General features: G+C 42.8%; 1 protein-coding gene across 2 annotated transcripts in view; it reads left to right on the top strand.

Moving 5' to 3' along the window:
• POU6F2 (POU class 6 homeobox 2) overlaps window positions 1–12,463 on the top strand; it is a 491,334-nt gene that overhangs the window by 238,928 nt on the left and 239,943 nt on the right. For both annotated transcript variants that reach the window (XM_048511591.1, XM_048511593.1), the window contains one exon: window positions 12,005–12,096. In XM_048511591.1, coding sequence (XP_048367548.1) covers window positions 12,005–12,096 — 92 coding nt within the window. The remainder of the gene's footprint in view (window positions 1–12,004; window positions 12,097–12,463) is intronic.

Below are 12,463 nucleotides of genomic sequence, written 5' to 3'. Positions count from 1 at the left end.
CACAATGACAATAAATGCTTATGCTGTATATATTTATGGATGATTCATGCTAGTTCTGAGCTACCTTTCCCTAAAGGCAGGTCTGGAGGCAGCCAGTTGCAAAACTGATAGTCCCTCCCACTTGGAGAACCATGACCTGAGAGCTGCTGGGGAGACAATATAGACATCATGATCAAAACCTAGTTAATAAAAACTGTGGTTGGATGAAAGTGGGGCTTCTGGGTTGTCATCAAACCGGCGTTTTAAAGGAGGGTTTATAGCTGATTTGTTAGTTAATAATTTGTACTAATTGTGGTTTGTTAGAGACGTCTGTTGTCACAAATCACAGTTTGAGTAGAACTGCCCCTTGTGGCTGTCTGGCCACAGACACAGCAGTAGAAGGAGGATGTCCAGGCTGGGAGCCTGGAGGGAGGCAAAATGCAGACAAGCTGTGGCTTACAGCTGAACAGAGAATAATGATCCAGAGTAGGTTGCACAAACCACAGTCAAACTGATTTATTGTGAGATCAGAATGCAGCTCTGGAAAGGATTTCAGGCTTACTTTGGGCGTTTTCCCACTTACCTTTTGCTGCGTGCAAGTAGCGCGGGGTCCCCCGCGCCTCTCCACTACAGGGGCGGCGACAACGCAGCCGCCCGGACGCGGCTGCTGTCGCGCCCCCTCAGTGTGCGTCATTCCAGGCGCTCTTTGCAACGGCGCCTTTTGATGACCGGGGAAGCCGGGGGGCGCGCCTGGAATGACGCGTGCTGAGAGAAGCGCGCAGCAAAGCGGAGGCGAGGTAAGTGGGAAAACGCCCTTTCTCTCTCCCCCCACTCAGTTTTTAGTCCTCATGGTTTTGAAGAACTGACTCCCATGGTGCTTTTTTAAGGTTCCAAGTGGGCTTCTCGATCTTCAGGTGAGACCTGGAGATCTCCCGGAAGGTTGGTACAGAAGAGGTGGTCAGGCTTCCATTATGTCTTTGACTTGAGCACTTTTAATAAAAATTCAGCGGTTTAAAAAAAAGATAGGTTCATGAAGCAAACTCGGGAGCAAGTCAGTGGTTCACAAAGTGGTGTAGGGGTCAAGACCAGGTGGACTCTAATCTGGAGAAACTAAGTTTTCCCCACTCCTTCACATGAGCAGCGGACTCTAATCTAGAGAACTGGGCTGGTTTCCCACTCCTACATATAAAGTCTGCTGGGTGACCTTGGACTAGTCGCAGTCCTCTATAGAACTCTCACAGCCCCTCCTACCTCACAAGGTGTCTATTGTGGGGAGAGGAAGGGAAAGGAGTTTGTGAGCCACTTTAAGACTCATGGTTTAGAAAAGTGAAGTATAAATCCAAACCCTTCTTCTTCTAAGTGAATCTCGTTTTGGAGAGGGGTGAATTTTGTCAATGTGTGCAGTTAGCAGACATTGCAAAGATGGACAGTGTAGATTAACCTTGGGCCTGCAGATAAAGATACTCCTGTTTTCTGGACAGAAGAAAACATGCCTAAATTATGCAAGCACTATCATAAGGAGCTGATGGGGAGTGATTAAAGAAAATTGGCAGGCAGACAGTAGCAGTTGCTCCAACTAACATATGTTCTTTTATCAGACCCTGCCTTTGGCATTTCGCAAGCATGCAAGAACAGAAAGAAAGGAAGTTTAATTTAGAGACTCTTCTACCCTGTTTAGTTAGGGATCAGCTGCCTAACATAAAATAATAATGCGTTCAACTGTCCATCTTCTAATAGGCAACCTTTATCACCACTATATTCAGCGGGGCTAACGGCAAGTGAAATATTGTATGAATTCGCAGAAAATTGATAGGGTCTTTGTGACCTTAATGTGATTATATGTGTGCTAATGTATTCAGCAGAAAAGAAACCAGAACTCACAATGGGAAGGGTCCAGTTCATAAAAGATGCATGGACCATTAACAGAGGGATCTTTGTGCACAGTTTCAAGGGCCGGGCAGGAGCAAGCGGAGTTAGCCTGTTTTAAATAAAGAATGTGTTTTTACGATGATATTCTTTACCTTTTCATGTAGCATCCTGGCTTCTCGGCTCTCCTTCAGAATGCAGTGCAGGAAGTAATCATATACTGAGATTCCCTATGAGCATGCAAGCATATTTTTTTGCAAAATACAGATAGGGAGAAGAGAAGAGGGGAGGGATTATCAATCCAAGTATGAAAGTGAGGAAAGAAAAATAAATGAATGGGAGAAGGGGCCACTTCACACATTAGATTTGCAAGGTGTTCACCAGGAAGTGTGAATGCAAAGAAGTGTGTTTGCAAATGTATCTCAGATAGGTGCGCTTGTCAAAGAGCAGCAACTGGCTGAATCGCTTTGATGAGGCTTCTTAAGATATGACACCTAAGAATGTTGCTACATAATGTGTGAAGTGAAAAGAAAAAAAAATTAACCTATTCAAAATGGCACTGTTTGGATGTCTACGAACTGAAGATACTAACTCAATCAGGATGTCCGTGATTTGAGAATATGTAATATCCAAAAACCTCTTGAGAAATATTTAGTATGTTTCGATCAGTAAGATGCGTTGTTCGCTTTTAAAAACAAGGGTGCTATAAATCTTGCTGAATACTGATAAGCTGATCACAAATGTGAAGATGAGGCTCATTCCGCACATGCAGAATAATGCACTTTCAAACTGCTTTCAGTGCTCTTTGAAGCTGTGCGGAATAGCAAAATCCACTTGCAAACAGTTGTGAAAGTGGTTTGAAAACGCATTATTTTGCGTGTGCGGAAGGGGCCTGAGCAAAACACTGGGGGAGAAATAAGAAGAGTTGGATTTATATCCCCCTTTCCTCTCCTGTAAGGGGACGCAAAGGGGCTTACAAACTCCTTTCCCCCCTCACAACACCCCGTGAGGTAGGTGGGGCTGAGAGAGCTCAGAAGAACTGTGACTAGCCCAAGGTCACTCCGCTGGCGTGTGTTGGACTGCACAGGCTAATCTGAATAAGCCAAAAAGCATGAGATCCTGTGTGCTAAATATTTTGGATGTGCTCTTTAAAAATAACAGCCTGCTGAGCCATTCCTATCCTTCTGTCAAGTGATTGTGGAAGATTTCAAGTTTCCCCAGATTTTGTTGTTGTCATCATTAAGGTTGACATCATTTATCAGATATGACTGGATCTAAATTCCCTTCACAAAATTTCTATTTCTCCCTCCAAAGCCGGTCCCAAATCCTCCCCCCAAAATGCTGCTCCTGAAAATTAGGGGACCCCCTCCCCCGCAGAACAACATGGGAGGGACTTGATGAATTGCCACAGGAGGGGGGGGAGGGGATTGGTTCTTCTATTGTGTGTTCTTTCGGATGGGATCCAACCCGTAATATTGTCATTTTGTTGTAATGTACTACTTTCTGTACTGCCTTGATCTTTCTGTGTACAGGAAAAAGCTGGAACATAAATTTAATAAAAATGTATTGTCGAAGGCTTTCACGGCCGGAATCAGTGGGGTGCTGTGTGGTTTCCGGGCTGTATGGCTGCGTTCTAGCAGCATTCTCTCCTGACGTTTCGCCTGTATCTGTGGCTGGCATCTTCAGAGGATCTGAAAAGGATAAGAGGGATCCTCTAGCTACTGCAGGAGTCTACCGCATACCATGTAGCTGTGGACAAATCTTCATAGGAACCACCAAACGCAGCTCTCAGACATGAATCAAAGAACACGAAAGGCACTGCAGACTACTTCAGCCAGAAAAATCAGCAATAGCATGATAAACCAACCTGCACACAAAATATTATTTGAAAACACAGAAATTCTGGACTACTCTGACAACTACTACATCAGACTACACAGAGAAGCCATTGAAATTCACAGGCACATGGACAATTTCAACAGGAAGGAAGAAACCATGAAAATGAACAGAATTTGGCTGCCAGTGTTGAAAAACTCTAGAATCAAGACAGTGACTAATCAGCTCCACACAAACACAGGACAACTATAGACAATAGCAATCAAAGGGAACAAAGACCAGGATACCTCTATTCAGATGCATTCACCTATTGACCTTGCTATCTTCATTGTTACTCACATGCTATAGACTTCTTTGTGACTCACATGCCAGGCTACTCTATTCATATGGCCTCACCTTTTGACCTCACAGCATATATACTCTGCTTGCTTTCCATTCCTACTATCAGATCCTCTGAAGATGCCAGCCACAGATGCAGGCGAAACGTCAGGAGAGAATGCTGCTAGAACACGGCCATACAGCCCGGAAATCACACAGCACCCCAATTTAATAAAAGCATTTCCTGTGGTTTGCCCTACAACAGGATTCATGGATTCCACTTCAAGGAAGAAGGTTCACTAAATAGGGAAGATAAATGTCCCTTACAGTGTTGTCCCAGAGCAAGGGATATGTGCTAGTCATGAACATGATCCCCTCTGTCCGGCAGCCTGATTCAGTCAGCCCATGCTTGACCCAACTCCGGTTGGGGCCTCCGAGGATGTAAGCTGAGGTGGATGTCTGAACTGCCCCCAGGACTTTAATAATGCCTACCTAGAATCCTACCAGTTCCTGTGGTAAATTCTCTCTAAATTAAATAGTTTAGTACAGTAATTGGCTACTTTAGATACATTTAAAATAACAAATAGTCACTATTAATATGGAAAATTCTTTCTTGTTGTTTGGTAGGAAAAACATGGCATCGTAGCCTTTCTCTGAATCTTTTGTGGCTGTTCTTTTCCTTTCTGGGTGTTTTCACCTGTGCTTCTCCCTGACAGTAATAAATGGCCACGAATAAATTCTGCTGGACCGTGGGATGCAATGGAACTTCCAGCCAGCTTGAAATTTTCACCCTGCCGCATTTACTTGGTGCTTAGCACACAATCCTTCGATTTCCCTTCTGGCTTTCAAAATAAGCATGTTTCCCGAGCAATTCCTATATAGTGGGTAGATTAGGTAGAGGACCTACAAGGCTAAGTGAAGTGCCAGCATCTGAGGGGAAAGATACGGGCATGAGAGGATACATCATCTCCCTTTGATCCTGAAAAGACAGCATGAATAATCTCATCTGGAGACCGCGTAAAGCCTCATTCATGCACATGAAATTGTATGCTGTTTCACAGACATTGCTAAAGTGGCTTCAGGGGAAAAATGGACTAATCAAACCCTTCATTATAAACTAGAACATCATCTTGAACCGGCAAATAAAACGGTTTGAGATTTTGCTGAATTATGTCCGAAAGCACTTGAGGGGTGGGAATCCATTATCTTTTATGGTGATGTGTCTGTTAGACGCTTGTACGCAACAAATACCTGCAAGTCCATATCGTGATATATGTAGGTGGCCCCTTCTATGACTATTCCTGGTCAATGTTTATATCTCTGGTTATCATGAGGAATCCTAGCTAATGCTGTAACACTCTCTTATGAATCGTGTCCCCACGCTAAAATGTAAAAGAAGTACCCATGAATGCACACTTTGAATTAGCAGTCCAAATTAGAGGTTCTATCATTATACATGGTGAATAATACTATGACTTGCTTCATTGGGCATGGTCTAGGTCTAATAAGGATCAGTACTTCTCTCAAAGTACTGAGTAAAGTGGCTGTTGTGAGTTTTCTGGACTGTGTTGGCTTTCTCACCATGGAGAGCAACACAAATCATCATGGCACGCCTCTGAAGATGCCAGCCACAGATGTGGGTGAAATGTTTGGAGCAAAGCAGATGTGGGTGAAATGTTTGGAGCAAAACAAAAAATGTTTGGAGCCAGTTGATTCCGGCCATAAAAGCCTTCAACGATACATGCCAATTAACATATTCATGCAATTCATGTTATTGTTCAACAGTTAATGTCATGAGAGTCATTTGTGAACCTGCTGGTGTTTATAATAGACATAAATGTTCCAGACAGCTATCGGCTGTTTGTACAGGATCTGCATTTTCTCCCCACTGTGATATCTGAAACATCGCTTTCCCATTGAAATATTGCTATGGTAAGGCCAAATAGAAGGAAGAATGCTGAAGTATCTTAGACACATGTTCTGCAAAGTCAGTTTTCTGAGAATGATTTCAAACAACTAGACAGTAAAGGGATTTTACACTTAATAATCACACTTACTGCTAGCAGGTTTCTTCCTCAGCAAGTGTGGATTTATACAAGCATGCATTTCTTTCAAGACTTCCATCAAATATCAGCTGCAGCAGACTTGGAGCCTGATCATTATGGCTCAGTGACTGTAGATATCCTTCTCAGTGGAACTTATGGCTTTAGTCAAGTGGTCCATCATCTCTTGGGGAAGTTGATCTCTCATGTTGGGCTGATGGAACAAGCAGGTGTTTGTGTGCGAAAAGATAGGGCACTTTAGATGCTGGAGAGACTGAAAGAGAAGCAGAGAGACACTGGGTTGAATCTAGGCTAAACTAGTATTTTTCACTGGTTCTTCCTTTGTGCTTCAGACCCCTATTCGGGTTGTTCCTCAGGTTGTCTCCCTATTGTGGAGACCAGTGAACTGAACTGTGAGGGGAGAGGCAGGAAAGTTCAATTCCAGTCATAGAAAATTTTAGTCTGGATATAGCCTCCTACTATGAGTTCGGTGAAGCACCATAAGGCGCAAGATCTCTCTTCTCTCTTTCTGGAGCTCTAATGTGAGATGATGGATCTGTCCTGTTTGAGTCCTTCCGTCCCTGTGAATTTGTAAACAAAGCGAATGCTGCAAAAATCCCATAAGCTTCTAGTGGTCTCTCCTCCAAAGGAACCCAAGTTGGGTAGAGGCCTCAGCCTCTCGATCTTCTTACAACTTGGATTTGCATAACATCAGCGATGTGTCTAGGACACCCATTAATGGGGAGTTTATGCACAAAACATTGTGCTGCTGCAAAATCCCAATCACACTTCAGTGAAGAAAGGAGAGGGGGAAATCTTCCTTCTTCCTTTAGCCTTGGACGCCACCTTGGAATCCCACATAAAGAAAGGAAATTCCCGTGTGGCATGGGTTCTGTGGAAACAGTATCTCATATGCTGTTGGATTGTCCTTTTTATGAGTTAGGTAGGAAGAAGCACATAATCCCCTTCCTGCATGGAAGTGAAGGCATTACAGATAAACAGAAAGTTATATATCTTTTAAACAGCCACAACTACGAGCTGTTGGAAGCAGTGGCTAATTTTTAAATGGTGTTATTTTAACTCGTCAGAAGTTGTAGAGGCTGTTGTTATCTTGCAATGTTAACGTTAAACTATTTATATGCCATTAAAGGTATTTGAGAAAGGAGAGGGGGAAATCTACTGGTCATTAATGAAAAGTACAGTCGTGAAAAAGCAAGGCCAATATGATGCAATTATAATTGAATATCAATGCATATTGACTGTCTTCATCAGGGTCCTTTAACCAGTGGATAGTTACACCCTCCACTGCAGCTCCTCCTTATATGCACGTGGAAGGACTGTGTCTTCACACATTAACTAAATGGGAGCAGATGTTTATTGACACAGTGGAGGCTCTTAACCATGCTTAGCGTGTACTTGGTGCTTTCAAGGGTTCAGTGCTCTTCATATATCTCTTTATAATCCTTGCAGCAATGCTGTAAAGATGGTTCACATCATTATCCCCCTATTGCATATGGGTGTGCGCATATGAGGCTGAATTGCTTCCCTACGGCTACCTGATAGCAAAGGCAAGATTCAAACCATAAAAGTTCTCATTCACTGAGACTTTCCGCTTCTGCACTGGTTCTTGTTTTGTTGTCAGTTTCGACATGTCTATATTATCATCCTCACAACACACATAAGCCATGTGAAAGCATTCTGTTGTATTATTCCTCCTTCATGCTGGATTATCCTCCATCTAAACAAAAATAATTAAAACAACCAAACAAACATTTCCTTTAACAGCAGGTGCGGTGTACAGTTATCTTGAACTTATTAAAATAGCAGTAAGGAACACACTTCCATTTTTACGCATTGTCCTTTTCATATTGTTCATAAACACCTTTATGAATCCCAGAAAACAATAGAAGGGACCTCTAAATGCATTGCACCATTATTGTACCTCACAGGACGGGTTGTAACAATGCCAGTAGTTAATAGATTTGTACAAAAAAGTGACCATACTTTTTGTATCTGCATGTACTTATAAGCTGTGATTCACAATTTATTCTGGATTTAACACACATACAACACAGCACTGTCAGGGCTACTCCTCTCTCCAGCGCACCATCTCGTACCATGTTGAAAGCTGTATATTCCACATCTCCTGAACCGAAATGGACCCCTAACCTGATTTAAATTTTTAAAAAGTAATATTCAGTGATGGAGTGGCTTCTAATGACCAACTATTCAATCCCGTGCAAATATTATAAAGTTGACTCTACCTTCTCTATTCAGTGATAGCACTGAACATTAAATAGAAAGTATATTTTGACAGGGAATCATTTCAGAAGGATATGAGAACATCTGCATCCTTTTATTAACCTGTTCAAAATCAATATTAAAATTTCAATACACTTGTAAGTATTCCCAAACCAATGTGAATCTCAGACTTCCTTTTGCTTTTTTTTCTTTGGCGAAAAATTACAAATTAATCAGATTCCCAGGTTTCTGCTTAATGGTTCCCTGCATTTATTGCTTAATCCCCTCATAAAATACTGTTAAGATTGACACATTGCTATAGAGATAGAAGTCAATTGAATAATGTGTAGCAGTCTATCTTATTTGTACTTTAATGTGGGTGAGGTATTTCTTTCACATTTCCATTATTTATAAGTCTGTCCCCTTGGAGAATATATAGAAGAATTTGTTTTAAATGAGTAGATAATACCTTCTTTAAAATTTATAAGTATGGCGGAATCATATCCTTTTCTTTTCCTCCACAGACCATGGTATGACAATAAAGTGGTTCTGAATTGCCTTGCACTTGCTATTCATAGGACAAACATTGGGGGAAAGGGGATCTTGTTAAGATTGAGTTAGAATTCCATTTCTACACCCAACTACACAAATAGAACAAAATCTATACCAAACCATCTAGTAAAAATACCTGAGATCCTTTGTTCTTAAGACACCAGTGCTTCTAATGCTTTTTAGGCACATGCATTCATTCATAAACAGGCGTGAGTCTGCGGTGCCTGTGGGGTTGCTCACATTCATGTTCAGGTGGAAACAACACAAGTAAATCAATCTAGTTAGAAGGGCATATACAGGACAAAGCAGGCCTATGCACAGCAGTAAAGCAATAGATAGAAACATATCATAATAAACCCTTTATGTTCCTTTGACAAGGTCTCTGTGCGAATCTGGTTCATTCCCACTCACCATACAGACTGATGGCTTTATCCTGTACAACCCTCAAAGCAGGGGTTCCCAGGAGCAGCAGTGGCGTAGGAGGTTAAGAGCTCGTGTATCTAATCTGGAGGAACCAGGTTTGATTCCCAGCTCTGCCGCCTGAGCTGTGGAGGCTTATCTGGGGAATTCAGATTAGCCTGTACACTCCCACACATGCCAGCTGGGTGACCTTGGGCTAGTCACAGCTCTTCTGAGCTCTCGCAGCCCCACCCACATCACAGGGTGTTTGTTGTGAGGGGGGAAGGGCAAGGAGATTGTAAGCCCCTTTGAGTCTCCTGCAGGAGAGAAAGGGGGGGATATAAATCCAAACTCTTCTTTCTTCTTCTTCTTCTTCTTCTTCTTCTTCTTCTTCTTCTTCTTCTTCTTCCTCTTCCTCTTCCTCTTCCTCTTCCTCTTCCTCTTCCTCTTCCTCTTCCTCTTCCTCCTCCTCCTCCTCCTCCTCCTGGTGGAAACTGTGAGTCTCCCGAAATTACAACTCATCTCCAGATGACTGGGATCAATTCCCCAGGAGAAAATGGGAGAGTGGAGTCTATGTATTTTACCCCACTGAAGTCTCTGGTCTATCCCGGCTCCACCCCCAAATAGCCAGGAATTTCCCAACCTTGAGCTGGCAGCCCCATCACTCCATCTCCCACCAGTGGCCAAGGGGGACGTGGCAACACTTTTCGGTAACCTGGACTTTGGATATTTAAAGGAGAACTTTGATTTTGAGATAATTCCTGCACAAATAGAGATGACGCTGCTACCATTTTTTCCCGGTCCTGCGTCAGCAGCCCCAACACAGAGAAATGTTGCTGGTGAAATGTTCAAAGCCTTGATGTAAGGACCAGGAGAAGCTTTCCCTGTTCAGTTTTCAACATATGAGCCAGGCCAGGGGAAAAAATGGCAGCGATAGCCTTTGAGAACCTCTCATAGTTGATCTAGCTCGAAGGATAGCGGAGGAGTTGGATCTTAAGATGTGTTTTGTGGCAGATGGCTGCTCCCATGAATGACTGAACGACTCACTTGCGATACTGTGTGAATTTGCGGGTCCCTTTTACATGACTCACACAAACAGAATGAGAACTGTTTGTGTGATCACTTTCATTCATATGGGTAACTGCCAGAGTCAGTTCTTTTGGCCAGGCTACTTAAGCGAGGCAGCATGGTGAGGAGTTGTACAGAAGCACGTCCAGCTACCTTGTTTCTCCGAAAATAAGACACTGTCTTATATTAATTTTTGCTCCCCAAATGATGCAGGTCTTATTTTCAGGGGATGTCTTATTTTTCTGCTCCACAGCTGCATGCTCTGGTGTTCTGTTCATCGGGCATGCTTCCGAACAAAAACTTTGCTACGTCTTACTTTCGGGGGATGCTTTATATTTAGCACTTCAGCAAAACCTCTACTACGTCTTATTTTCAGGGGATGTCTTATTTTGGGGAAAACAGGGTATCAGTGGAAGGGGTCAGGGTTGAGAATTCATGAAGATTTGGGGGATGGAGCCAGGGGAGGGCATGGCCTAAGGCGGGGAGGGGCTTCAGTGGATTATAATGTCATTGGGTCCACCATCCAAAACAGCCATTTGCTCCAGGGGCACTGATACACGGAAATTGTAATTCTGTAGACTGTAATTCTGGCAGATCTCCAGCCACCCCCTAAAGCACAGATATCAAACTCACGGCCCTCCAGATGTTATGGACTACAGTTCCCATCATCCCCTGCCAGCATGATGCTGGTAGGGGATGATGGGAACTGTAGTCCATAACATCTGGAGGGCCGCGAGTTTGACACTTATGCCCTAGAGCTTGTCAACCCTACTCATGTCCACACTAGCCAGATCAAAGCCAAGCCCTTGTAGCGTTGCCAAAGCTTAAATCAGGACAGTGGTGTTGCAAGCTCAAGAGAGATTTTTTATAAGGAGAAGCATTAAGGAAAATGTTCCTCCACCTAGAATATTTGTAAAATTTTAGTCTGCCTCTCTACTCATCACAGAATCCCCAGAAACGCAAACAATGAAACTTTAGTACAAATTCAAAACACAGAATGTACAAAAATAATTGAAAGTAATTAAGATGAGCAAAGACACATGAAGAAGAAGAAGGAGGAGGAGGAGGAGGAGGAGGGTCAAGGAGAATCAGCAAGGGAACAGCAGACAAAACAAAGACGTCTGATGCCAAACAAAACAGAATAGTACTCCTCGAGTGCGTAGATGAGTTCTTTGGCCAAATTCCACCTCTCTGTCCATGGTTTCCCTAATTGGCTCAGATCTCCCAGTTAAACAGGGCTTCAACTGCAGGTGCTGCATATTTTACTAAGCAAGTTTTTTTTAAAAAAAACAACCACCCTTCACAGAGACATAAACCAGAAGTGACGCGTCTTCAGCTCAGATGATTTTCGCTGTGTGAAATTACGAGACCTTAACATAAAAAAGTACCCTTTCTTCCTCCCACCCGGCAAGCTCATGTGCTTTTATGTAAATGAGTGTATAATGCAGCCCCACATCAACTGTGTTGATGATAGCTTCAGTTTCACTGCTGTCAGATTTCTGTATCTTCCGCGAGTGAATAGCCAGGCCTGAATGAGCGTTAGCATAATTTATGCAGCTGATAAGTGATTTGAGCGCCTGAGTTATTGATAAACCGCTTTAGCATATCATTTTCAGCTTGATGCTATGTGACATCACAGCAAAATGTAACGTGCTGGTCCCCAGGCAAAGATATTAAGGTAGCGCTTTCTCTTTGAATTCCAGGAGCCAGAGGAAACGCAACGCTGTCTGACACCAGCCCAGCTGATCAACACCAACCCAGTCAGTCCCACCCAGCGTTCTCTGTCGGGCCCCAGGTTAGTTTCTTGCCTTTAGCCTATATATATAAATGGAGTTTTCTGAACACAAATATTAATGGACAACAGTCAGCTAAGTGGATGAAACAGAAGTGATTGGCTGCATGCTTTAATTCAAACTGTGTAGAGACTCTGTGAATAGCAGTTGTGCTTGTATGTGTGTGAGATGAGAAAGTGTTTGCATGGCATTTTTTCTTTAATGATCATATCATTCTGTATACTTTGTAAGCAAGCTAAACTTGAGGTTTTCCCAAATTTAAGTTACTTGAGTCTAATTTCAGCTATAAGTATAGATGTAGATATCTAGATATACACATAAGTATGTATGTGTTAGACAGAACTGTTGCAAGAACATTGGGTAATTTTG

This window comes from Sphaerodactylus townsendi, linkage group LG11 (assembly GCF_021028975.2).
Source record: "Sphaerodactylus townsendi isolate TG3544 linkage group LG11, MPM_Stown_v2.3, whole genome shotgun sequence".
Classification (NCBI taxonomy): Eukaryota; Metazoa; Chordata; class Lepidosauria; order Squamata; family Sphaerodactylidae; genus Sphaerodactylus; species Sphaerodactylus townsendi.
Note: the sequence above shows the minus strand (reverse complement) of the source record. Positions and strands in the feature narration are given on the sequence as shown.